This window comes from Tamandua tetradactyla, chromosome 19, assembly GCF_023851605.1.
Source record: "Tamandua tetradactyla isolate mTamTet1 chromosome 19, mTamTet1.pri, whole genome shotgun sequence".
Classification (NCBI taxonomy): Eukaryota; Metazoa; Chordata; class Mammalia; order Pilosa; family Myrmecophagidae; genus Tamandua; species Tamandua tetradactyla.
In genome coordinates this window covers 50,878,846-50,906,801 of record NC_135345.1, presented here as the reverse complement: position 1 = coordinate 50,906,801, position 27,956 = coordinate 50,878,846, and the positions used below count along the sequence as shown (strand labels likewise).

Below are 27,956 nucleotides of genomic sequence, written 5' to 3'. Positions count from 1 at the left end.
AGGAGCAGCCTGAAGCTGGAAGGCAGCGCAACCTAAAAGAGACGGAAGACATTGCCATACACATTGCCATGTGACAGAAAAGCCAAGGAACTCCAAAGTTTGCAAGGTAGCCAGAAGATACCAAGCCCGGTAGGAAGGAAGCCTTCTTGTCTCTGAAACATGAACCAAATTCTTTTTGTTAAGCCAACCTATTTTATGATATTTGTATTAGCAGCTGGGAACCTAAAACACCGTTCATTACACTGCCATTAATAAATATATTTTCAAAAACACACCTCAATGCAGCACGCCTCATTCCCCACTTAGAAAAGTTTGACTTATAAGTGTCTTCCTAATTTCACTTCAAATGATCTTTTTTGATGTCATTTGATAACCTTTCTCCAAACTACCCTGAACTTCAGCCACAGTGAATTCCTTTTCATTCTCTACTCGCTGCTTTGTTGTTTTTTTTTTACCTTTAAATTTCTTCTTCACTGTCTCTGTAGGAAAACTCCTACTTATCCTTTAATAACCCAAAGTGTCACTTCCTGAAACTTCCTTGACTTCTCCTGGCCCCATGACTCCCCCCTCTGCAGCATACCACAAGACCATATTACTTCATCATTATTAGATTCTGAATCACTCCTCTCTTTCCCCTCTACTGAACGTGTTGTGAACTAACATGTTGTGAACTCCTCTTGGGGACACATTGCACCCTCCTTCCTTAGCTTTGAAGTGACAACACACAACTTTGTGCTTGGTTCCTAGATGACATCCGGTCACTGTTTGCTGGAGGGATGGATAAAATAATGAATGGATAACTTAAATTTGAATTTTTATCTGTTAATTTCATAGCAAAATGTGTGGATAAGGAAGTCCAAATGCTATCATAGGACGTTAGCAGATTATCTATCACAGAGCATGAATTTAGGGGGCGTAAGTCAACCAGGATACAGGTCACCCCAAATTTTCCTGTGTAGATTAATCCACGTCTGACAGTGGCTTTTAGTAAATAGCAAGGGCAGGCGGTGGGTGGAGATGGGCTTTTTGGAAGCAGACCACAGCCTGCTGCTTGGAGGGCTTGAGAGCTCCTGGTTGGTAAGAGACCCCTTTTTTTAAACGATGACTACTTTTTTTTTTTTTTTAACAAAGTTTAACAATGTCTAGATAAACACCATGATGTCAGCAGTGATTTCCTCCAGGGTTGAAGGATTAAAGGTTGCTTTATTTTTTTGGTGTTATTAGTATTTTCTAAGGTTTCTACAGTGAGCATGTGTGACTTGTTAAGAGGAGGGTGGCACTTTGCCCATTTATGCTGCCCATTAACTTATATAGGCCCCAGACATAGGGTGGGTGACTCTGTCTGCCCAGATCCCTTAGCACTGTGTACCAAAGCCTTTAGAAGCTGACCCCTGCTCATCTTGTGCTTCAGCCACACTTATCTTTTTTTTTTGCCATTTATTTTTTTTTGTTTAGCAAACATTTACAGATCTTGTACTATGGGCCAAACACTCTTCTAAGCACTTTGCAAATATTAAACACATTTAATTCTCACACCAAACCCATGAATTAGGTACTATTATTATACCCATTTTACGGGTGAAGAAACTGAGGTCATTTTGGAATATGTTTTTCTTTGCATGTTCCTTCTGCTGAGATTCTCCTCCCTACTGTCTCTCTTCTGAAATCCTCTGTCATTTAAGGCTTTGTTTCTCTGTGCTCTCTTAGCATCTTTTTTTTTATGTATATGTAGCAGTTACTACATTGTAAAGTAAATAGTTACCATGTTGACTGATTATTTTAGTTTCTTTTTCTGTTGAATGGGTATAAGAATACTTCATAGGTAGGTTTAAAAGCCTCTGGCACAATACTTGGACTACATGGAAATGAATTGTGCTTATATTGGCCTTTTGTATTCCTTGCACACAGTTGCTGATACAGGACAGGTGCTCTCCTGTGAGAAGCTGAGGGAAGGGGAAAGAAGAAAAACCATGATGACCCAAAGTCAAAGCAGTAAGGGGAGAAGAGAGTGTCAGCGGTCCCATATGCCCCACAAAGGTTTGAGCAGGGGGTGACTGAGACAGACTGTTGACTTTGGCCATTGCTGACTTTTTTGAAAACGGTTTTAGCAGAAAGTGAGGTGGAAGGCAGATTGCGTGTGGTTAAGGAGGGTGTGGGTAGGAAGGAAATGGAGGCGGAGGGTGTAATCATCTTCTCTTTCAGGAAGGGACGAAATGAGGGCAGTAGCCTGAGCCAGAGGAAGGGCTCCTGTTGTGGATGGGAGAGGCCTGAATGTGTTTGTAGTTAGAGTAAATCCTGTAGAAGGGAACAACTGGAGAGAATGTCCTTCTCCCTATGCTGGCTGAAGCTCAGTCCGTGCTGAGAATTCCTTAGCCTGTTTCCACCCCTGAGACATGGCACCAATGATTCTCTCACCTCCTTGCAGCTGAGGCATCCCATGGCACAGTGAGCTTTGAGGTGGCTTGAGGTTCTTGGGGGGAATATCTTTGACTTGCCTCACCTACAGTTTCTTCATCTGTCAGATGAGAGGAATAATGCCTACTTCACAGGGATATTGTGAGCAAAGAATGAAATAACACTTGCTGATGCCAGCTAAAGTGTCTTGAGTCTTGTGTCCTTCCCTTAGAGACAGAGTGAAAGAGAAACAAAGGCTAAAATTTTAGAGTGCTTTTGAACTGCAGAGGAAAGAAGTTGGGGTACTCCCATGGAATGGCTGTTGTCTTCCCCATAAAGTAGCAAGGAAGAGTGTCCTGTGAGGTGAGGGTTTGTGATCTGAAGACTGGTAGTCACCAGGTTCTCTCCACTAGAGTCACACTCAGAAGGACTGACGAGCAGCAGTGAAGGTCTGCTAAGCGTAGAAAAGACTGTAAGTGTTGTATTCAAGAAAGAGAGAAAGGGGTGAATAGGACTAACAGTTGTCCAGGGGGACATTTTGTGGGATTCTGGTGGGAGAGAGGGCAGAGCAGCAAGGCTTGAAGGACTGCCAGAGCTGTCTAGACAGATGGACGCTAATGGCCTGGGAGAGTGGGGCAGGTGTAAAGGTTGATGGTGACGGTGAGGATGGAGAGCTGATTCCTGGGAGCAGTGTAGGGAGGGAGCCCGAAGGCCAGAGGGAGGCTGTCAGAGCATGACATGATGCAGGTTTGAATGATTAGGACCAGGGCACGGCTGGCTCGTCCCAAACACAGCATTCTTCAGTTCTCCGTTTTCCCTTCTACTCTTTATCGTAGGAATATTTTTGAAAACTAAACGTCGTCTTTCTGTAAGTTTTTGCTTAGAATGTATCCGCTAATCATATTTAATAAGCACTTTTGTGTTTCTGCATTGTGTTTGTAATAGTTTTTAACAGATGCCTTTTTTGCACATTCTGCTTTATATTCTTTTGCGTGTTTGGTTTTGTTTTGTTTTACTTGGGAAACATTTCCAGGAGTAAGAAGACTGCTCAAGGTTGTGGGTGCTTTCTTGGATCTCGATATGGCATCAGTTCATTGCAGCAGCAGATAATGCAGTCGTGGAGAGACAAGGAGAATACTCCATTCTAGTCTCCGAATGGAGGCTTTAGGTGGAAGCCTGGCCCTCCTTTCACCCCTGAGTTCTTCGTGCCGCCTCTGCTTAGAGGCCTGTGCACTGAAGTGGAAAACATAGCTTGCTGGAGTTTGCACCTTTGGTTTAGTAAATGGGATTGTTCTCAGTTTAGTCTTTGATCCTTTCTTTTGGGGGATTGTCATCAAGAAGTTGAAGAAGAAATTGAAAAAAATATCTGGGAGGGGACGGTGGCAGTGAAGGGAGTGTCCATTTCTCTGTTCTAGAGCCTTTCGTGGGGAAGGGTAGAACAATTTCAACTTGAGAAATTAAAGATTGTAATTATTTTGATTACAATCCTCACAGTGTTAGTAATTTGAACAATTTTAGCAATTGAAGGGAGACATGATTTAAATGATTTTTAAGGAAATTGTGATAAATATACATACCTACATATATATATATATTTTGTATGCTGCATGGTGGAGTCACATTTCATTCATTTTCTATGCGAGTATCCCATTATTGCAGCACCATTTGTTGAATTTTTTGTTTGTGGGTTTGTTTTTGTTGGTTTCTTTGTTTGTTTGGGAAGCACATGGGCCAGGAATGGAACCTGAGTTTACATAGCAGGCAAGAATTCTACCTCTGAACTATCCTCACATCCCTAGATTTTTAAGGAAATTGTAATATTTGATTCAGTGAATTCATTAGCAATTATTAATAGCATTTTTTTCCCCTTACAGTGTTATTTTTTTTTAATGGATCTCCCTCCCCCTTTTCTTTTCTCTTAACAGAAAAAGTACAGAAAGGGGTTTATTGATGTTTCAAAAATCAAGTGTGTGGAAATAGTGAAGAGTGATGATGGTGTCATTCCCTGTCAAAATAAATATCCATTTCAGGTGAGTTGGTGTATTTTTGCAACAGTGCAATGCTGGGCTTTTATCATGTTTATTATTTGACAATACAGAGTTTCCAGAGGTTGCTTTGCCTGTTGATTGTTAAGTTCATTTGCCACTTTAATAGTTAAATTGATTTTCTTCATGAATGTTTTAAGTCTTGGTTGATACGTATCTTATTCTTGTTTTGGCCCATTAGATTCTACCCGTGATCCTGAATTTCTAAACCCAAGACCTAGTTTACTATTATTCAGATGCATCACAGAGCAGTTCGAACGGGTGTGGGGGTAGGGACTGAAAAAACGCAAAGAACTTTTCTCTATGAATTTTAAGGCTGAGAAAGGGCAGGAGTGAGCTTCTTGAACAGAAATGAGATTGAAAGGCTGCCTGTGGTGAAAAATATAACATTAACATCATATATTGCTTAAAAATTTTGTACTTTTACAGAGTTATCACTTTATTTCATTTTTCCTTACAAAGATTCTTTTATATAAGGGAGGCAAATATCATACTGGTCGCATTTATAACCGAAGAAATTGACAAATGACTGGCCATGGCCACTAGACAGAATGAAACGTCTGTCTAGAAGAGGAATCTCCTTGCTCCTTGCTCCAGAGGATGATTGGCTTGCTATGGCATCCCGAGCCACTTCTTGGTGCACAAATGTTTTTATAATTCAGTGCAGATTTACCGTCATGTTCTAGAGCTTGCAGCAGGTAGCCTAGGACCCCTTTCCAGCACCTATCCACCTGCTTCTCTGATGAGGACAGTTTTTAGGCTTCCCTTTGCGCAGCAAACCTTGAGTGAAATTCTTGCTTTGCTTATGGCCTTTAGTCTTACCGTGTCCTGAGGGCAAAGTTGGAAAAATCATTTTCAAAATAGTATCTCAGTGGAATTTTTGGTTATTTTTAGTTGCTACTTTGAAATTATCAATTACGTTTTGAATAAACATTTAACAGCTTTTGGGAATTGGGATGATTTGAAAGGAATGAGTAAAAATGCTCAAGCTTTAAAACCACATTTGGGTTATTTCCTCCCATGATGACAACAGAACAACTGAGGGAAGGGCACCATTTATTTTTCCCTTTCCCATGAATTATTTAATTTATTTATTTATATTTGGGTGCATGGTCTGGAAATCGAATCCAAGTCTCCGGCATGGAAGGCGAGCATCCGCCACTAAACCACCCATGCACCCCATTAATTATTTTATATCTGCCATATCTCCTACTGAACAGTAGACAGTAAAATGCTTATGAAGGGGCAAGTGCAAAGACAAACTGCCTGATTGGCCACTGACTGGCTTCGTGACCTCCTGCAAGTCACTTGAGCCTCAGTGTCTGCTTCCTCTTCTGAAAGCTGGGAACAATGCCAATAATAATACTCACCTTACAGTGCTGTTGTGAGAATTAATTGAGGTGTATGAAGATAATTTAGACACAAAATAAGAACAAGATGTGTTAGTTGATATTATTTTTATTGATACTCCTACTTCTATTACTGCTACTGCTATTAACAAGATGCCAACACCTCAGATCTAGAATTTAAGCCAAATTATACCTTTTTCTGAGTAGGTATGTTGAGTGCATATATAACTTGGTGTGTATGTGTATATGCAATTTCTTTTGAAGTTTAGTAAAGAACTACTCCTGCCACACTTCTGAGGGCTGTTGATGCTTGTGAGGGGTTATGTGTTTCAAGATGCTGGACCCAGAATTTGGATTTTTGCTGTCCAAGAGAAGGAGATCCACTCTGCATCATTGGGTTGGTTTAAAAAGTATTATTAAACTATGACAGAAAGCAGTCCATCCTTGCTGAATCTCCTTTTTTTTATCTCTCTTTAGAGAAGTTGTGGGTTTATGGGATAAAATAAGGATTCCCACATACCACCCTATTATTAACACCTTGCATTGGTTTTGTACAGTTGTTACCATAAAGCACATTTTTATAATTGTACTATTAACTGTAATCCCTGGTTTAACTTAGGCTTCACCGTGTAGTACAGTTCCGTGGAACTGGTGTTGTATAGTTTCCATTCACCAAACCATTTTTAACTGTTGAGACGAATTGTTTTTAAAACAAATTAAGAAACAATTAAAAAATTAATGAAAAATAGATTTGAGCTTTAACCGTGTATTTTAAACAAATGGATTTGAGAAGTGAAAAGTATCTTCTTTAACTTAAGAAAGTATAGATCCTAATTTTGCAACTTTGCAATGGAACTTTTCATTAAGTTCAGATCCAAGAAAGCAGCAAGGCCAAAAAGAAAGAAAAGAGAAAAGTGGAAGTAGAAATTTTCAAAAGACACTAAGAATAAAAAAGGAGGTTGCTTCCTCAAATGGTAAATTCTAGTTCCTAAGAAGCAAAAGAGAAAACAGGGAGGAACAAACCAGTGGACTACCTCTTTGTTCCTTAGATAGATAAGTCATTTCTGATGGGCAGCTGGGGATTCCCCAGGAGGTGGAGTTTTTCCTTTGAATTTGAGGCCAGATCCGTCTGTCTATTTAACATCTGTGCTGTTTCTCATACCCGACACTGTCATTAAAAAACCGTTGAGTAAATGAATGAGTAAATAAAGATATCTAGGGAGGGTCACTACTAAGTTAGTGGAGTTACTAAGGGAGATTATTCCTCCTTGTTGAAGTGGCTTGTGTGCTTCAAAGTTTGCCAAGCTCTTCTCTCCCCTGAGAATTTCTGCAATGGGATGATTCACCGGAAGATGAGGCACACGAAAGATGCGATTTCCCGGATTCGCCCCGTCACAGTTACCTGTATGTGTGGATGACAAAGGAGGTGGCCTACGTGGTGTGAGCTGGGCTTTGCCGAGAGAAGGATTCTGGCCTCCAGTATCTCTCCCACCAGCCCTCTAAAATGCCCAAGACGCCAAAAATTAGATGTTTGTTATTCGAGTGTAGGCATGATATTTCTAGAAATTTATTGTAGAAATACAGATGCCCCAAGTTAACTAGGGAATATGTCAAGCTAGTCTCAGGTATTAAAACTGAATTTGGATTCGCTTTTTTCCAGAGTAGCTCCTCTTTATCAAGCTCTAACAAAATTACAGGCTCATAGGGTTGGCCATAAGATGAATTCTGAGGAGACATTAGGCTGGAGCCTAGAAAGGCAGATTCTAGGAGGGAAGCATTAGGAAGGTGTTTGGAAGAAAACATGAATAAGAATAACATTTGGGGTCGTACCTCACCTACTTTGGTGTTCTCATCTGAAAAATGAGAGTATTAACACTAATGTGTACTTGGGGCTGCTCTCCAGATTAAATGAGGCAGTGTATGTAATAATTTACATCAGGATTCAGTAAATTATTATTAAAATACATCACAGATTTCAAAGGTTCAAAGCTGTAGCAGTCCTTTCCAGACACGTCGGTGTCAATTGAGAGTGAGGGTTTTCGCCATACATTTTAACCTAATTCTTGTGTGCCAGCCTATGCATGTGTGAAAATCATGGAGCAAATGAGGCGATCTGTCTCCTCACATCTGCCTTCGTGCTTTAGCTTTACCTTGCTGATGTCATATCTCACTTTCTGTCTTGTGATAAGGCTTTCCTGTAGGTGTCTTGGAAATAGGCTCTGTATTTGAGTCCTTTTTGTATCATATGTAGTCCCAGTAAGGTGTTAACTGTGTAAACAGGCCGCTGAATGGAATATGGCATTGTTTGTTCTATGGTGTTCACATAGCTATTCGCCTGCATTTGTTCTTGTAAAGCCAGCGAGAGGGAATGATCTTTCGAAATGGTCAGGAGCATCCGTTTGTCAGTGAAAGAGCTATTTGTTATAAAGCCTGTGGGTGTTGACATGTGAAGGGAGGTTTCTAGCTGTGTATTACTTCTTAGCCAGTCAAGGTGTTTCTGCTTTGTGATCAAGGGTAAACTGATAAACCAAGGACTATGTTTTATTGTCCCCTGGGTGTTAACTTTAAAAGGGGCACTGGGGCTCTGGAGTCAGAATAATGCTGGCTTTCTGGGTCCCCAGGCATGTGATGGGCGGGTTAGATGGCACATGTGGAGCACCACTTGCAGAGTATTCTACATGAATGGTGACCCTGGATTCATACAAGGGAGGAAGCTCTGTGGGGAGCTCTTAGTCTCCTCACCTGTCAGATGGAAATACTATCCTTAATACGGTATTAATTGAGTCAGTGCTGCTAAAGCATGTAGTGGAGAGCTAGGCTAGACAGTGCTTGATAAAGTAAGCTGCTACAGTTATTTATAATGGCTAAAGGAAGCTATAGGCATGCCACTGAAAGATTGTCCATTCATCTAAAATCTTATTTTGAAAACCACTGGAATAGAATATTCCCTGTTGTCCAAATCTATCTAAGGAATTACAATTAATTAGATTGAAAGAAATGCCAAGATTAATGAAGCATCCTGGCCTATATATATATATATATATATTCTTTTCATAAAATCACATTCCTTTGTAAAATGTATATCCCACTGGATGTGGAAATGAAGAAGTACATGTGCTTTTGTAAGTAAAGCATCTAGGTTCTTTTAATCCAAAGCAAAATAAATCTGGTTCATTCAGTCATTTGAGAAACATTTATTGAGTCCCTGTGGTGCTGAGAGCTTTGTGCTACATGCTGTGTCTGAGTTTTCTCACCAGTTCCATCTTTTGTTGTTTTCTAGGTTGTCCATGATGCTAACACGCTTTACATTTTTGCGCCCAGTGCACAAAGCCGAGACCGGTGGGTGAAAAAGTTAAAAGAAGGTAATCACCATCTAATGAACTATTAATTAATATGTGTGTGATTTTAGGATATAGCATTGTATGACTAAAACAGAAATACAGCCAACGTATTGATTGCATCGGTAATCTCTTAATTTGCAATGAGGGTTTCTCAGAGGACTTTCTTGAAGATAAATCCACCTTTAAAAATCTTGTTCCTGCAAGTGGTGTTCATATAGTTTCTAAGAAAAATGTATTTCTGTTTAATGCATAATGTATTTGAAGGTGATAAAGCCCTGGGCTTTTGTGATAGTTAGGATTTGGTATTTTCTGAGAAATTGCCTATGTTGTCAACATTTGATCAAGAAGTCTGTAGTATGGGTGAATTGATTTGTACATCGTGTTTCAGTAGGTGATTTATCCTGCGCCATCCTCACCATCTCTCGTACAGAGCAAAATGGTGGTGGGCTGACCTGTGTTTATCTATCACAGTGTAGTAGCTGTCATGTCTGCCAATAGGTAGGGAAATGTCACTGAAAAAATACTGTTTTTGAGGATATTCTTATCGTAATAAACGTGGTCTCTGAGGAATAGCTAATGATTGACAACATTCTGTAAGCTGTTTCATTTCAGTAATTATTTATGTGTCTTTGAATTACAGAAATAAAAAACAACAATAATATTATGATTAAATATCATCCAAAGTTCTGGGCAGATGGAAGTTATCAGTGTTGCAGACAAACTGAAAAACTAGCACCTGGATGTGAGAAATATAATCTTTTTGAGAGTAGTAGGTATTCATTTTATTCTATAATTATATTGTGCTCTGAATGTATTTATTATCAATATGGTAGAAAAGTGATGTGATTAATTTATCAAGAAACTAGAAAGGTAGGAAGTGAACTGTCAGCTATTTCATTTTAATTAAGTATGGCCCGCATGTTTTCTAGCAGAGTATTAATGTAGGCTTGGTCTGTTTTGTAAGAATAATTTTATTTACTTAGCAGGAGAGATGTCTCATGGAATCATAAACTCTATTTTGTGGACTTTTATCACAACACTGAAGCCTACTAAAAAATAAACCTATTGAAATTATGAGCCTGGTGTGGCACTCTTCCTTACATTGTTTATGGTTTTCTTCAACAAATAAGCTATTCCCAGCTGTGTAAATAGAAACTTCATGTGGCAATTCAACCACAATTCTCATTTTGATGGGGCTTAGTGGTGTGAATTTTAGCAGTGACTTAGCCTGTCAGGATGAGGTGTCATGATGATACCCATATGTGAATGTTTAAAAGAATAAGAATGTCTAGGTTTAATTTCGGTACCTAAAATTCTTACAGATCCTAGAGATGAGTGACACTTATCCATAAGCTAAAATTATACAAAGATTCAAAGTGCTAATAAAATACCTATATTAATGGTTGGATATACCATGCTTCTCTTTTCTCATAATTACCCAGTGCCTGGTGACACCATGCAGGATGCTCACCGTGTCAATGGGAACTTTGGGGAAAAGATTCTGGGTTTGGGTGGAATGGTCATTTGGCAGGGATGCTGCATGGTACACAAGGCCAGACCAGATGACTTTCTTATTTCATCCAACCCCAAAATCTATGAGTCCCAGCACTCTGATTCTCTTGGTATATCCTAACATTAATTTTTCACATTAAAGAGGAAGGTCCAAGTTTCCAAGGCTGATATTTGTTTCCTAAGTTTTCAATTTCGTAAGGCTTGGGTATTATTATGGTACAACCCAACCTGCTATAAAAAGCACCCCCCCAAATTTAGTGGCTTAAACTAGAGATAAATTTATTACAGTCTCATGTAATAACCCAGTGGAAGGCCCAGGGCTGAGAGGGGTAGCTCTGCAAATGGATCCAGTGGATGCACCCCACTATACCAGGCAGTAGGAAAGGGGAAAGTGGTTAAGAGTACACCCAGGAAACGCTTTTAAAGGTAATATCTAAAAATGACCCACCCAATTTTTTGCAGATTTCTTTGATTCGAATTTGATCCCATAGCCGTATCTGACTGGGGATTATAATCTTTAGTTCAGTGACCAGCCAAAACTCTAGTACTGTAGGAGAAGGGACAGACTGCCAAAGCTTGCTAATCAGTGTTGTCATCTATTCTTTCGATTTATTGTTTTATTCAACAAACGTGGAGTGCCTATTTTGTGCAGTGGGGGGGGACTCAAAGAATCAGATATGGCTCCAGTCCTCTTGGCATTTATAATCTGTTAAGGACGGCAAAATACTAACTAGCTATACTAGACAGCAATTTTTAATTCTGTGAACAGAATAGTGATATGAGCAACATGCACCAGAGTAAGAGTTAAAGTGAGCTTGTTGTCTTGTGTTAATTCTCATTTTTCCCTGAAACCACCATTATCTTACTTTTTACCCTTTATGATTAGATAGCATTTTTTACCTATTTCTGTTGTCGGTATTTTCAGGTATAAGGAAAGCACTACCTCCAGCACCAGAAACAAAGAAGGTAATCCCAGCTGTTTTTTTTTTTTTCTATGATTATATTTACTATCAGATGTGCTGTGGCCTATTTGATTTTTCCTTCGTGTCAAATAATACTAATTTAATTCTATCAGACATTATCATTGGGTGCTCTGTTATGTAGTATTTTGTCTGTATTTGACTTATAGAGTTATTAAGAGGTTTGGGGCTTTAAGGAATGTTTTAGGCTTAAGATATCAATCATTTGACAAAGGAGTGACTTCGGTGACTTGATTATATGCCTTTGAGGAGTAGAGTATGGGGGAAAAACTTATTCTTTGAACCCACAGAGTACCTGATCTCATATGAATGACTTTGCATGGGTTATTTAAAATTAAATGGAGATTTTAATACTCTACTTCATGGGGTCAATATTAAGAATAGATGGAAAATGTGGTAGGTAGTAAGTATGTATCTTGCATATACGAGGCAAAAAGAGGTGTGGATTCTTTTGAATGGGAGGAGACCTGGTTACAGACTCCACATTGAGCTTTTGTCCAGTTGCAGGCACTTGAATGGTTGGTCTACTTTCAGTCCTCCAGGCTTCTGCTCACACATCACCCTCCCTTCGTCCTGGAAACTATCCCTTTTAATGTTTAAGGACAGCTTTTGCACGTTTCCTATTTTCTGAACCCCTTGAGTAGTCTAATAGCATCAACATCTGTAAACTCATGGGAGGGGCACCAGATTATGTTTCAGATGTCTGCTTTGTTCTGTGGTGATATGTGAATCATCCCGTGTTTTGCTTCATACCCAGTTTCAAACAGACGTCTGACCTTTCAAATGTTGTCTTCCTTTCTCAGCGAAGGCCCCCCCCACCCATTCCTCCTGAAGAAGGAGATGGCGGTGAAGAAGTGGTTGTAGCGATGTATGATTTCCAGGCCACAGAAGCGCATGATCTCAGATTAGAGAGAGGCCAAGAGTATATCATACTGGAAAAGAATGATGTTCATTGGTGGAGAGCAAGAGACAAATATGGGTAAGTATTCCCTCTCTCTTTTGTGTAACATACGCAGTGGGATGTGGAAGTTAAATGTTGACTGAGGAGATGTGCGGTGGTTCTCATGAATTGAGACGAGTTCAGCTGGCCGTAAATGAAAGTATATAATGACTTTGTGGTAACCCAGTGTAGTCTTAGTGGTCATGCAATGAATGTAAGTTGTCAGTCATTTTGTTCCCCACCAGTTAGAATATATTGCAGTGGTCTCTTCTTCATCATAATCAATTTGATTATGATTATGATCTGATTATTTAGGCCTTGAGGGAAATTATAGCTTACGATTTTCCCCCTTGTGCTAAACAGTTAATCATAGATTTTTCTAAGAAACATTTTTTTCTTAATTTTCATATATAAATTATATATATGTATAACAAGGAATTAAATTGCCAACAGGATAATTTAGAATTTAAAGGAAACAGTCAATGAATTCATGCAACCTTATTATGGGTAAATATGGATAAATATAGGGGATAAGTCTGTTTTTGGCATCATTAAGAAAACTCTATTTTCTGCATTTAATTCCTGCAATTCTATTTGTATTCTGAGTTCCCGTGAATAAGAGGAGCAGGATGTTTTGTCCTGGCTAGTGTTCACCCTGCCTCCCCGTGTACTCTCACCTCCCTGTGCCCATCCCCAATGATAATTCATTGTGGGTTGCAAAATGGTGATTTTCTAATTCTGTCATTCCAACCACATTTATTAACTCCTCTAAGAAAAGGAGGAGCTGAACTCCTGGGTGAACTCATCAAGCAGTTCATACAAGAAAGGCAAGATAGATGATTGATTCTTTCCTTTCACCAATTTTTTTTTTAATTCTTTTTTTTTTTTGCATGGGCAGGTTCCAGGAATCAAACCCGGGTCTCTTGGCCTGGCAGGCGAGAACTCTGCCTGCTGAGCCATCATCACACTGTCCTCACCTTTTTTTTTTTTTTTTAGTGCATTTACGGATGTTTATGTATTTAATTTGTTTCAATCCATTATAGTCATTATTCTTTTTGCTTCAAAATGGCAAGTTCAGGAATCCATTAGTCTTTCTTAGCTTCCCTGCTTTATGGCTCATTAAAGTGTCTCAGGTTTTCTTGTATTTCGCCAGGTTACACCTGCAATCTGCGATTTCTTCAAGGAAGATCATCTCCTTTTACTCTGAGATGGTTTTTAGGGACAACAATTGGGTGCTAGGATTCTAACTGCTACTGGATCATCTTTACTTGGAGGTCTTTGTCAGTACAATAAAGCTACATATATGCATGTATTTTTATATAAATAGTTTGTGTGTGTGTATGTATATATGTATGTGTATATACATCCAATCTATGTTTCTCTCTCTGTGTACAGACACACACACACAGAGGCATAGACACACACATCTATAATGAATTCATATTAATAGTTCAAATTCAGATTTAAGATGATAAGATTTTTACCCTATTCTTGCTTTTTATACATGTATTTCTTTTGTGCTGAAAATCTTGGCTCCTCCCAACCTAAGAGTGGTTCTTAAATTTTAGTGTACAGAGGAGTCATCTGAGGTAAAATCACAGATTTCTTGGCTCTACTGTGGGTTTTTTCAGTTCACATCTCTTGGAGTACAACCCATGAATTTACCTTTTTAACAAGCTCCCCTAGATGATACTGATACAGTTTGGGAACTGCCCTTGTTGAACTCTGCTCTGCAAGGACTATTGGCGTATTGGGGTAATGTTTTTAGGAGACATTTCAATTTTTACAAAATTATAGTTCTTTAAAACATCCCAGGCACAGGAATGGAACCCAGTCTCGGGCATGGCAGGTGAGAACTCTGCCTGCTGAGCCACTGTGACCTGCCCCCCTTAGTCTTTTTAAGCCTTGCTTTCACCACCATAAAATGGTAGGGTATGATAATGGCTGCCTGCCTTAAAGTTTTTGTGAAGATCAAATGTAGATGTTCTTTGTAAATTGTCAAATGCTGTATGTATATAGAATTATTGGGAGTCTGCTAGTCTTTCTCATAAGCTTTAGGCAAGACTGTGCTTTGATTATTCCAGAAAGACAATAATTTTTCTTTCTTTTAACAACCTTTCAATAAAGTAACTTCAGAGTTTACCTAAAGTATTTTTCTTTTTTAGGAGTGAAGGATATATCCCAAGTAATTATGTAACAGGAAAGAAGTCAAACAACCTAGATCAATATGAGTAAGTAAATATTTATTTTGTGAATGTGGAAAGCCAAAATATTTTTATTTTCTTAATTACATAGGCATTTTGAAGATTCATAGATATTTTTCTTTATCTTTAGAACAATGTGTCTTTAACTCAGCTGCCTAGTATGGTAAAAGACTTTCTGAGAATTAGTCTCTGTAATACTCCATGAATGGAGTTACCCAAGCAGATACAATTGAATGGATTTATACAATAGTCTTGGGGAAGAATCTAACATTCACAGCTTAGTTGATCGTTGAAATACAGATCATTTGTTCATTCATTCAGGAAATAGGAATACAGGTTTCCCAGAGTAACCTTTAAAAACATGTGTTCCTTTTTTCTGAATATAATAGCAATATATAATAGCAATAATGTTTGTTTTTAAAAAAACCTTGAAAATATTAATTTGTGTAAATAAGTGTAAATAGGAAAAGTGTAAATAAGAAAAAAATACTCATAATTCAATCAGAGATCACCACTGTCAACATTAGTATATCTCCTTTCAGTCCTCTTACTAATTTTTTTTAAATGGGATCATGCTTTTATACTGTTTTATATCCTACTTTTTTCACTTAGCAGTATGTCATGAGTGTGAATCTCTTAGACAACATTTTCATATTTGCATTATATTTCATTCTGTTGAATGTTTACTGAGATTCTAGCATGTATCAGGCACTGTACTAGACATTTAGGGGATATAATCAGTCATGTGCACGTGGATGTCCAGAAATTTATTTAATCACTTCCTTATTTGGGTGGCATTAGATTGTTTCAAGTATCTTTGCTTATATAAAAATGATTGGAACAACCTCCTGCTGCTTACTTTCTTAAACTAGTTTTCTGAAGTCTAAGTATTGCGCTAAAGGCTACATGTGAACTTTCTTAAGATTCCTGATGCATGCTGCCAAATTGCTTTCCAGAGAGGGTGTCCTTTATATATGCCCACTAGCAGCACATGACCAGGGTTTAGTTTGAGGTTCACACTCTTTTTGTGAAGTGGCGTAATGATGTTTTACTTACTTTTTAAAAAAAATGAAACAAACTGCTTTTTCTGTCCGTGTCAACCTCCTGTAGCAGAGTGTACCTTAAAATTTAGAAGATGATCAATAGGTTCAAAAAGTTGCAGCATTCAGTGTTTTAGAAGTAGATATGGGTATAAACAATATGTAAATACATTGTTTTGTGCTCTTAAATAACTTTTAAAAAAATATAACAAAATCCTTAGAATTGGGGAAAATGCTAAGAGATGAAAACATGAACCTGATTTTAAAGTGATATGACTGCAGGCGAAGTGATAGCTTGGGAAGGAAGGATCTGGAAACCAGATGACCCTTATCTGAATATGAGAACTTTTCTTATGGCTCATGTTTTCAGATAAGGACTTTGGATGATGAAGTTTATGATTCATTGCCGTGAGCTTTTGGATATATCTTACTTTGGACATTTTTTCTCTTTTGAGGGCCTCTCCTCCTTTGCATGTCTAACTGAGCCTACTGAGTATTCTCCTGGGAGTGTGAGCCCCCACAGCATTCTGTTCAGAGATCAGGGGTTTCACTTGCTAGTGTACCCGGCCTTGTTAGATAGAAAACCTCTTCTCAATTTGGGCGGTTGAGGAGTTTCTCTCTTCTGCTGCCCTCCCACTTCATGCTTTTTTTTTTCTTTGCCATAGCCCATCCTAGAATGAAACTCAGATGTCCCTGGGGTTTATAATTTCTGTCAGATGTTGAGTCAATAGTTCTTGTATTGTTTGCTGGAGCCAAGGAGTTGTCCCAGGCAGCCATCTGTCCACTGAACTGGACTGACCATTGCCAGGCCCAAGGTTCCCAGAGCTTTCAGTAACCTAGTTCTGACCTCTCTACCCCAGTTACCATTTTGGGGAGAGAAGAATCAGAGGAACTGCTGAAGAAAAGAAAGTAAGTATGTTGTAATGGTCAATAAGAAGGTATTCTTGATGAAAAGATGTTGAAGGAAGAAGAAGGTGACAGAAATGAAAGGGCCCTTAGAAAAGGAAAAAGTCAAGGATAAAGAGTTATGAGGGTCAGGAAAGGGCAAAATTAGAGAACAGGCATATTTATAGTTGGCTGATTCATTGTTTTATATTTTCATTCAGTTATACCTGTTGCCTTCTTTTTATGATTTATCCTCATCCATCATCCTCAAGAACTTGGCCAGGATCTGGCCTTTGCAGGAAGTACTGAGCATCTCCAAATCTTCTCTTCCCTCTGCTTATACACCTCTATGAAGTCCTTTTTCCCTGGCATGTTTTGCAGTGATTAGCCAACTTGAGAAACTAATTTACATTTGGGTTTGGCTATCTAAGAATGGTTTGACCTTCATATTCCTGGCCAGTTATACTTTTACAGGTTCTTTAGATATATGGTTTCTTCATGCAAAAAAATTAATTTTTGTGGCAGGCTTGTGACAGACATATGTGGGCTGGCATCCATCCAGCAACACTGCTTTGCTCATATATGGGTTTCTTTATATTTTCCCAAAGTAGCAGAAAATTTCATCTCAAGCCATTGTTAAGGTTCACCTATAGAGTTTCATGAAGTTCCCAAGTGTCAGAAGTAACAGAACAAACCATAAGAGCAGACCTCTTGTCTCTTCCAGACATTCTGGTTTCCATCACTCTCCAAGCTCTTGTGGTCACTCAGGGCTCTACTGTAAGAACCTCTGCCATGGCTAAGCCACTGGCTCCTTCTTTCCTCCTTCCAGATCTTGCTGCCACCCTGAACTACCACCCTAAGCCCCTGCAGATCTGTGTCCCTTCTTAGCTTTTGGGAAGACTTTCTCTTTCCCACCTCATCCTCAGAAGAAGTTCCCTCTCCCTGATTCCCAGAGCACAGTCTCTCCATGAACTTGTAAGCAAATAGGCCAACAGACCCAAGTGCCCTCAGATCACTTTTCTTGGCCGCCACTCTTAAACTTTGTTATTTTTTGCAGATGTCTTTTAGTGGGCAAGGAACTCGTTGCTATAGTCATATACTCCTGAGAGGCTTCAAACAGCTTGGCCCTTATGGACGGACTTTTGAGTTTCCCACCAACTGGTGGGCTTGGAGCTTGAAATAAGAATTACTTTAAAATCAAAGCAATAATGTAAAGTGACATTTCTTGCATGTTTGAGTCTGTGGAGTAAAATTAATTTTTTGCTGTACTTATCACAGTAAAAAACTGGAAGTTATCTTGAAATTAAACAGTAAAGAGGAGCTGAAATAAATCATGGCACATCCATGATTTATGAAACTTTTTTGATTTGCAAAGATGTCTATCATATACTGCTATATGAAAAATGAAGTTATACCAAATATATAGTGTGATCCCACTTTAATAAAAAAATAAGAATGTATGTTTGTGTGGGTTTTTTTCCCATAAAAATATGGGTAGGGAAAAAGTCTTGAAGTGTATACCTCAAACTGTTACCAGTGAGATTATGAGTGATGTCCTGTTCTTGTTTATTGTATATTTTATTGATGAGCAATATTTATCAGTCCTAAAATGAATAAAAAGTAATTTTCAAAAGCCTAAGACCTTAAATGTATTTTTTCCTATTCAGATGGTATTGCAGAAATACAAATAGAAGCAAAGCAGAGCAACTTCTCAGAAGTGAAGTAAGTGTTAGTACTTGTTCATGGATTTGGCTTCAGCACAGATTAATTTTAATGAACCCCTAGTCAGTAGTTTCACATACCTCTGTAAAGTCTAAAATAGACTATGATGTCGCTGTAGGTTTTTGATTTTTAAAAAATAGTTTAAAAGTGAATATAGTCATCAGCTACACAATAGGTGACATTTTTTTCTTCACTGTTTTCTTTCTTACTGATGACTTGATTTTATTACTTAGATGTTTTCTTTTTGCTTGATGTGTTTATTTACTTGCCTTTAGAAATAAATATGCTGTAATTACACGTGAAGAAGAAATAGGATGAAAGGGTAAAATGTAGCATAAAGGAAACAATACTGGACTGAATAAAGAGACCTGTGTCTAGCTGTGACTCTACTAGTAAGATAAGGAGGTTGAATGAGACAATGATCTGTAGAGTTCTTTGCGTTTTTGACCTTGTAATTTTATTTAGTAATAGTTTCCAGTATTTTAAACTCTTTCTTTCTCATTCTGCCTCCTGCTTTTTGCTGTCCAACCAAGATTTTGTCGGGCACGTCTATCCGTAGTTGGTGTTAGAAAGAAATAGCAGGTGGCTTTGCTTGACTCAGATTACAGGTGAGGACGTCCACTCCCACAGGCTCCTTACATGCCTCCCTGGTGCAGCCCACAGTGAGAGGCAGCTCGAAGGGAGAGTGTGACCATATGGCCTGGTCCCATTCCTGCCTCTACTACTTACTAACTGTGGGACCTGGGGCAAGTTATCTGACCCTTCCGTGTCCCCATTTCCTTGTCTGTGAAGTAACGTGGTGATAACAGTCATGTTTACCACCTTTTTACTGATTGATTAAGTATTATAATCACTGTCCCTAATTGTTCTTATCAGATTTATTTGTTGGGTCTTAATTAATTCCATTATCTTTCCTATGAATAAAAATAAAATGTTTATTTTTCAGCTGTTACACACTTTTCATTGTAGAGCAATTTAATGTTGGAGATTGATTGCATTGTTTTTTGGTAGAGAGCTACTCAAGGTTTACAGTCTATTTCTACATGGCATAGAACCTGATGGAAATTTATACTTTAGTCATACAGCATCGTTTCTGCCTTCTGATTTTCTGTGCTTTCTTGTGCCTCCATATCTCCTTTTGTAAAGAATGATATTCAGCATCTACTTTCAGGGGAATTAGGTATTTAAAAATATGTGCTAATAAAGAGCACTGAGATTTTTATAGAGAAAAAATGCTGTGTGGATAGAAAATGATATTGAGTCAGGAACAAAGCCTATAGCAAATATGAAAAATGTATAAAATGAAACATTTTTCAATAACTGTCTTCTTCCATGTCTAAGACCCAAGGGAATTGTAAAGCACTGCCTGTTAGTTCTGGAAGGGCCCTTAGAGATTATCTTGTTGAAGATTTGTGATTGTATGAAATTGTGAGTGTGCTTTCGTTAACTAATTTTATGGCCCAATAGTATGAAGACTAGTAGAGAGTCATGTGAATGGGAGAAAGCAAGGAGACATATTAGTAAATTGTATTATGCCAATGCAGATTTTCTAGACAAAGGGCAATAGTCATAAAATCATAAGACTAGGTTCTTGGTTCTTCTGTGTGGTATTAGTATTTGTTTTTGGAATGAGAACATTTTCTTGTGCTTGGATTTTAGGATAAAGAAGGTGGTTTTATGGTAAGGGACTCCAGTCAACCCGGCATGTACACAGTCTCCCTTTATACAAAGTTTGGAGGGTAAGTAATTCTGCTCAATTGTTTGAATTCAGAATTTTTGTGTGAACTTCCTATACAGTTTGTATGGCTTCCTCATTTTCAAAAAAATATGCTACAATTTAGCATTAAGAAAGAAAACCTGAACTTAATTCTGAAGTCCATACTGTTTTCTGCATTCACATTTTTAATATTTTTTCCCATAGTTTTCCAAAAATGGGTATAGAAACTTAAGTAACATTCAAAATTATTGCACACTGTGCTAAGCACCTAGGATACCACAGTGAGCAAAGTAGACACAGATCCTGCCTTCCAGTAGGTTAGTGGGGCCTACAGACCAGCATATAGGCCATTATGGTGCTATGGAAGTTAAGTCTTGTGGTAGGGGATGTATTGGTCAGAGTTCTCCAGAGATACCTGGATATCTAGATCTGTATCTCTGTCTCCATTTGTCTGTCTTAAGACCTTTCTCATACTGAATTAGCTCATGCATTCGTGTGGGCTGGTGAGACCAAATTCTGTAGGTCAAGCCAGAGCCTGGAAAGTCTGGCGAGAGTGATGTTGTAGTCTTGAGTCCAAATTCCTTGGACTAGATACTCAGAAAGGAGTGGAGAATGTAGTCTCGAGGCACAATTCCTTCTGATCTTTGGGACCCTCAGTTCTCATTCTTAAAACATCCAGTGGATTGGATGAGGCCTGTCCACTTTGTTGATCTAATCTCCTTTATTTAAAGCCAACTGATTGTAGATGCTAATCCCATCTCTGAAATATCCCCACAGCAAAAATCTAGGCCAGGCAACTGGACACTGTGAGCTAGCCAAGTTGTCTTGTAAAATTAACCCCTCCAGTGGATAGTGGGGTGGGTGTATGTACCCCAGAGACAGTCTGAGTTGGCCATAAAAGATTTCCTAAATGACATCCAAATTGAGACCTCTTGGGTCACTTAGGCAAAAGTTGGAGGGAAGAGAAAGAATGTTTCTGACCAAAGAAACTGCCTGTTCAAGGGCCCAAAGGTAAGAGACACTATGGTGGGTTTTAGGAACTGAAAAGTGTATTGTAGTTGCAGTATGGAATGGGAAGGGCAAGGTAAAGAGAGAGGAAATTAAAGTAGAGGTCAGATCATGTCCATGTTAAAGAGTTTGAGCCTTATCTGAAGAACAGTAGATAGTTGCTTTATCTTAAAATCTAGGCAAGAGATGAATAGAGAAGGTTTGGGTGCTACAAAAATATCTAAAGTGTAATTTTTACATTTCTAAGTTTAATTTATTCATTTCTAGAAGTGTGAGGGCTCTAGACAGTTCCATGGTTTACGACAGTTGCAGTCGTAAAAAGCAGTAGCTGTTAATAACTATTTTAAGATTCCCAACTGTTGTTAAATAGAATTGGTAAATATTCTCTTGCCCAATCTCATGTAAGCGACCAAGTGTGTTATCACAGGCTACTTTAGAAACTTCTGCCTGTAATGTTAAGAAGAACATGGGAAAAATAACATTTGTACAAGGGATAGAAGGGACCATATATAGGCAAAGGAGCCTGTGTTACCTCTACAAAATATCTTATGAGTGAAGTAACCTTGTTCTCATTTGGTTCTGACACATTTTGATTTTTTTTTATAGAGAAGGTTCATCAGGTTTCAGGCATTATCATATAAAGGAAACGACAACATCTCCAAAGAAGTATTATCTAGCAGAAAAACACGCTTTTAGTTCAATTCCTGAGATTATTGAATATCATAAGCACAATGCAGCAGGTAAGTGAACTGTTATACCCTATTTCACATATGGAGGGCATGATTAAAATGATTAGACATTGTGATGAATTCTTCCCAAAGCAGTTTTAATTTGTCGGTAATAATTGAATTTGATTGTTTTAAAATAATTCCCTATTAAGAAAGTGATATATACAAAGAAAAGTCAGAAATAATATCAAGTCTCAAAAAGTTCTATCCTGATCTTAGGATAATGAGTTTTTCTAGGTAAAATCTTCATGTTTCTGTGGCTTATATCCTTAATACTAAACTAATGTCCAAGATCTTTTCTATGTCAAGGTAGTCACAGTAGCTGCCAGACCAGCCCAAGATTTAGGCCTCTGATAGAGACTCCCAAAGACTAGAGCAGTCATGTCCCAGACAAGCTTTCCATCTTCTTGAATCTCTGCTGTACTCACCACTAGAGTGGGAAAGCAAGCAAATAATCATGAAAAATAAAAATAGAAACCACGTCTCTACCTATTGAGGTTCCACAAGATGATACAGAAATATTTCTGTTTCTTGACCTCAAAGATTTAACTGACCAGGGAAAGCCAAGTGCCCAATCCAATTTATGGGAAATTAACTTGAAATTTTATCAAAGGCAGCTCTGCAAAGCCTGTTGCTATTTGTGACTCTGTTTGCTCTTCTTAGCTAATGATAGGAATATAATCTCATATGCATTTTTTTATTGAACTATAATTTACACGTCATAAAATTCATCCATTTAAAGCATACAATTCAGTGGATTTTAGTGTATTTACAAAGATGTGCAACCATCATAAATGTAATTTAAGAACACTGTCACCATCCCCAAAGGAAATCTTATACCCTTTAGCAGTCATGTCCAGCTATTCCCCCTATCCCCATCAACCCAGCACTAGGCAACCTCTAGTCTACTTTCAGTCTCTGTGGATTTACCTATTTTGAACATTTCATGTAAATGGAATCATACAATATGTGGTCTTTTGTGGCTTTTTTTTTTTTGACTTAGCAAAATATTTTTGAGGTTCATCCATGTTGTAGCATGTATCAATACCTAATTCCTTCTTATAGCTGAATAATACTCCCTTCTATGGATGTTGTTTATCCATTTTGTTTAACCATTCATCTGTTGTGGGCATTTGGGTTGTTTCTACCTTTTGGTTATTGTGAATAATGAACATTCATGTACAAGTTTTTATGTGGACGTATGTTTTCAGTTCACTTTGGAGCAGAGTTGCTGGATCATATGGTAACTCTTTGTTTAATATTTGGAATTAATCTCATATTAACTTATCCCCAGAGTACTTCTTCATATCTTTTATTCCATTATTTTCTTTTTGGGTGTTCACAGTCCCCTAGTTTTCTCTTTTGTGTCATTATTTACTGCTATCTTAATTTATTATTTATGTAACAAACATGCATTAAGCACTGCTTCATACCAGGAACTGTGCCAGGCTCTGAGGACATTTCTCCCGACTAGATAGTCATTGTCGTAGTTTGCCAGGCTGCTGCAACGAATACCAACAACTGATTTTGGCTTTAAGACAGTAATTTATTGACTCATATTTTTGAGTCTAGAAGTCCAAGATTGAGATATCTGCAAACTTGCTTTCTCCCAGAATCAGGAGTATTCTGGGGCTGGCTTCTAGCAGTCCTTCAGATTCCTTTGCTTGTATCTCTGCTTCCCCTCACATGGCAATGCCCTCTTCTTTCAGGCCTCTGTGATGTTTGGGTTCTCTTTATTTTTATTTATTTTAACGTTTTTTATTGTGTAATACAAAATATATACAAAGCAAAGAAAGAAAAAGGCTATAGTTTTCAAAGCACTCTTCAACAAGTAGTTACAGGACAGATCCCAGAGTTTGTCATGGGCTACCATACCATCATCTCAGATTTTTCCTTTGAGCTGCTCCAGGACACTGGAGGCTAGGAGGAATAATTTTTTTTTTTATCATCACAATTGACTTTTTCTTTCTTATTTTTTGTGTGTGTATGAAAAATAACGTACATACAAAAAAGCAGTAAATTTCAACGCGTGGCACAACTGGTTGTAGAACAGATTTAGGAGTTTGGTATGGGTTACAGTTCCACAATTTTAGGTTTTTACTTCTAGCTGCTCTAAGATACTGGAGACTAAAATAAATATTGATATAATGATTGGGTTATCTTTATAAAGTAATCCAGATTAAGGCCCACCCTGCTTGCAGTTGGCCACACCCCACTAGAACGTCAGATATCCTATTCATAAGTGAGTTCGCAGCCTGATTTGCTTTCACATATTCAAAGGCATCATTTGCAATGGTTTTACACCCCCAGGAATGTGGAGTAAGATTGTGTGTTTGCTGGGGGACATGATCCATTCTGTTGCAGTCTTTGTTCCCGACTCTCTTGGATTCCTCCCCACCCTCTGCCCTTTGTCGGGAGACACAGAAGTTATAACAGTTTTGAATTATTTTGAGATATTCTCCGGTAGAGCAAATACAAAGTATGATGGATATTTATAAGAGAAGCACCTGCCATTTCATCTTGCATAATGCTGTAAGTGATTGAGGTTAAAGAGTTTAATTAATCTCACTTATACCCAGTAAGTTGAGACTTCCAGTAGTTACAGCCCTATTTTTATGTAAGGTCCCTAATATTGAGTTATGTCAAGCGAATTGCTTTAATTAAAAAAATATATATATATGTTTTTATTGACAAATCTTCACACATATACAGTCCATACATGGTGTACATTTGGTGGCTCAAAATATCATCTTTCAACTCTGAAATCTTTCAGCCACTGAAACTTCATTTTGTCTCATTTTTCTCTTCCCTTTTTTGGGTCAAGAATGTTTTCTCAATCCCATGATACCAGGTTCTGGCAAATCCTGGTAGCTTTGTCCCATGTTGCCAGGGAGATTTATACCCCTGGGAGTCATGTCACATGTAGGGGGCAGGGCAATGTGTTCACTTGCAGAATTGGCTTAGAGAGAGATGCCACATCTGAGCAACAAAAGACATTCTCTGGGGCGGGGGGGGGGGGGGTGGTGAATCTTTTTTTTTTTTTTTTAAATTTTTTATTAGTTAAAAAAAATTACAAGAAACAAACATTCCCAACACATACACTCAGCAATTCACAATATCATCACATAGTTGCATATTCATCATCATGATCATTTCCCAGAACATTAGCATCAATTCAGAAAAAGAAATAAAAAGACAACAGAGAAAAAAAAAAATTTTACAGGCCATACCCCTTACTGATCCCTTTCATTGATCACTAGCATTTCAAACTAAATCTATTTTAACATTTGTTCCCCCATTATTTATTTTTATTCCATATGTTCCTCTCATCTGTTGACAAGGTAGATAAAAGGAGCATCAGACACAAGGTTTTCATAATCACACAGTCACATTGTGAAAGCTATATCATTATACACTCATCATCAAGAAACATGGTTACTGGAACACAGCTCTACATTTTCAGGCAGTTCCCTCCAGCCTCTCCATTACATCTTGGATAACAAGGTGATATCTACTTAATGCATAAGAATAACCTCCAGGATAACCTCTCGACTCTGTTTGGAATCTCTCAGCCATTGACACTTTGTCTCATTTCGCTCTTCCCCCTTTTGGTCGAGAAGGTTTTCTCAATCCCTTGATGCTGGGTCTCAGCTCATTCTAGAGTTTTTCTCAATCCCTTGATGCTGAATCTCAGCTCATTCTGGGATTTCTGTCCCACGCTGCCAGGAAGATCCACACCCCTGGTAGTCATGTCCCACATAGACAGGGGGAGGGTGGTGAGTCTGTTTGCTGTGTTGGCTGGAGAGAGAGGCCACATCTGAGCAACAAAAGAGGTTCTCTTGGGGGTGACTCTTAGGCTTAATTTCAAGTAGGCTTGACCTATCTGGGGGGTGAATCTTAAGCCTAATTTTAAGGGCTTACCCTATTCTTTGCAGGAGTAAGTTTCAGAGTGGGGGAACCCAAGCTTAAGGTCTCAGCCTATTGATTTGGTTGTCCCCACTGCCTGCTAGAGTATCAGGAACTCCTCAAATGGGAAAGTTGAATATTTCCTTTTTTCTCCCCCTTCCCCCAATGAGACTTTGCAAATACCTCTTTATGCACTGTCCAAATTATTCTGGGATATATCCGGGCATCACACTAACCTGAACAAACCAAGATCTCACACCCTGTTGAAGATTCCATGCACTTATGATGTTCAACTAAACTGATCATACAGGTTAAATTAGGTAATGGGCTACCCGAAATATATATTTTGCACCAACTAAACATCTCTCCCATGGTTTCATACAAGTTTTAAAATATGGGCAATATCATCCTTCACCCTATATTCTGATTTGCCCCAGTCCTATCCAGATCAGCTTTGTTCATGTTTTCAGTCGAAGTCTGATCCCTTTTATAACTTTGTAAGCAGTTCCTGTATGGGGTACTGGTGACTTTCATAGCTACAGAGCTCTAACTCTGAGTCTCAGATGCCACATAAATACCCAGAGTTTCAAATCACTTTAATTTTGATTGGACTAGTATGATTCACTTTCATAGTTCAGATCTCATATTGGAAAAGAATATGAAATAATAACTGATAACTGTTAGCAACATTTGAACATCCTATTTGAGAACAGTTTGAGTTAGCATGGCACCTGATAACCTCTGTAATATTTAAAAGAAAATGCTTTGTGAATGAATGGAAGCATAGATATGGTTTAGCTTTTTATATTCCATAAAAACATGAGATTGTCATCTCGGAGAGTAGGAGCATCATCTTTCTTCTTGTGTTCTTCACTTTCCATCTCCCCACCTGCCTCTTTTTGCTCTTTGCTGGTATATAGCACAGTGCTATGTGTACACACGGAGCATGCTCAGTAAATGAATAAATGAATGAACTTTATAAGCAAGTTTTTAGTTTGGCACTTAACTATGCAGGAAGATTAAGCATGTGTTTGACTGCAATATTCTCTTTCATTTCCAGGGCTTGTCACAAGGCTAAGGTACCCAGTTAGTGTAAAAGGGAAGAACGCACCAACCACTGCAGGATTCAGCTATGGTAACTCTTATTTTGTAGTAGCATGATGTAATTGTCCTTCCAAAGAATCCATTGACAAAGACAAATTTAGTTGTTTAGAATTTCACATAGTGGAACTGTTTTTATAAATTTAGAGTATGGTTTTTTACTTACAGCTTTAGTAAACCTAGGGTTTTTTTATTTTCACCATTATTCATAATTCAATAGGAAACTAAGTGAAAAATAAGCATTTTCATGTTGTATCTAAATAAATCAAAACCGTTCCTGATTCTTACTATCTTTTTAATTAGACTTACTGTCTTTTTAATTAGTTACAGGAATGTAAAAATGGAGGTGATAGACAGGCATCCGCCTCAACTGTCTCTATTGCTTTGGGCTGTTTAAAAGACAGCAAGCTGAATTCTTTCTAATGTAATAGAGATGACAAAGAAAATAAAACCTGAAGGGAAGAGTGAGAAAGGACAAAGTATTTGTTAAAAAAAGAAAGTGCCTTTAACTGCCAAGCTATATTATTATTTATTTTGCAGCAATTTCTTACCTTCTTTAGTTCATTTTGCTTGTATTTTCACAGCTTAGAAGGGTGTGAAAATACACACCCTTTTCATTCTCCCCAGAAGATGAAAAGCCACCCTTTGCAGTTTAGATGCAGATTGCAAGTTTTTTCTGTTTTACTTGATAATTGTTTTATATGGTAGCTTTGAGGTTGATGTTGGTTATAGCTCTTTCTTCCTGCTGATTCATGTTGTGTACTTCTTATTAATAAAGTTACCACTTTTCCCATCTGTCTTTCAGAAAAATGGGAGATTAATCCTTCAGAGCTGACCTTTATGAGGGAATTGGGAAGTGGCCTCTTTGGAGTTGTGAGGCTCGGCAAATGGCGAGCCCAGTACAAAGTAGCGATCAAAGCCATTAGGGAAGGTGCAATGTGTGAGGAGGACTTTATAGAAGAAGCTAAAGTGATGATGTAAGTTACTATCTTCTTTCTGGCTCCCCTTTTGAAAAGTGGTCCCTCACTGCCTAGTACCTATGCTGGTGTCTTTACTTACAGTAACTATCTGCATGCATGTCTTC

At 38.2% G+C, this 27,956-nt stretch overlaps 1 protein-coding gene across 4 annotated transcripts in view; it reads left to right on the top strand.

The window, feature by feature from the left end:
* The window catches only part of TEC (tec protein tyrosine kinase), a 134,633-nt gene that overhangs the window by 90,600 nt on the left and 16,077 nt on the right, over window positions 1–27,956 (top strand). For 3 of the 4 annotated variants that reach the window (XM_077136798.1, XM_077136799.1, XM_077136797.1), the window contains exons 3-13: window positions 4,320–4,424; window positions 9,069–9,150; window positions 9,770–9,898; window positions 11,567–11,607; window positions 12,425–12,600; window positions 14,727–14,792; window positions 18,358–18,412; window positions 20,072–20,151; window positions 21,744–21,877; window positions 26,832–26,906; window positions 27,678–27,849. In XM_077136798.1, the coding sequence (XP_076992913.1) occupies window positions 4,320–4,424; window positions 9,069–9,150; window positions 9,770–9,898; window positions 11,567–11,607; window positions 12,425–12,600; window positions 14,727–14,792; window positions 18,358–18,412; window positions 20,072–20,151; window positions 21,744–21,877; window positions 26,832–26,906; window positions 27,678–27,849 (1,115 nt within the window). The remainder of the gene's footprint in view (window positions 1–4,319; window positions 4,425–9,068; window positions 9,151–9,769; window positions 9,899–11,566; window positions 11,608–12,424; window positions 12,601–14,726; window positions 14,793–18,357; window positions 18,413–20,071; window positions 20,152–21,743; window positions 21,878–26,831; window positions 26,907–27,677; window positions 27,850–27,956) is intronic. The other variant, XM_077136800.1, reaches the window with a different exon arrangement.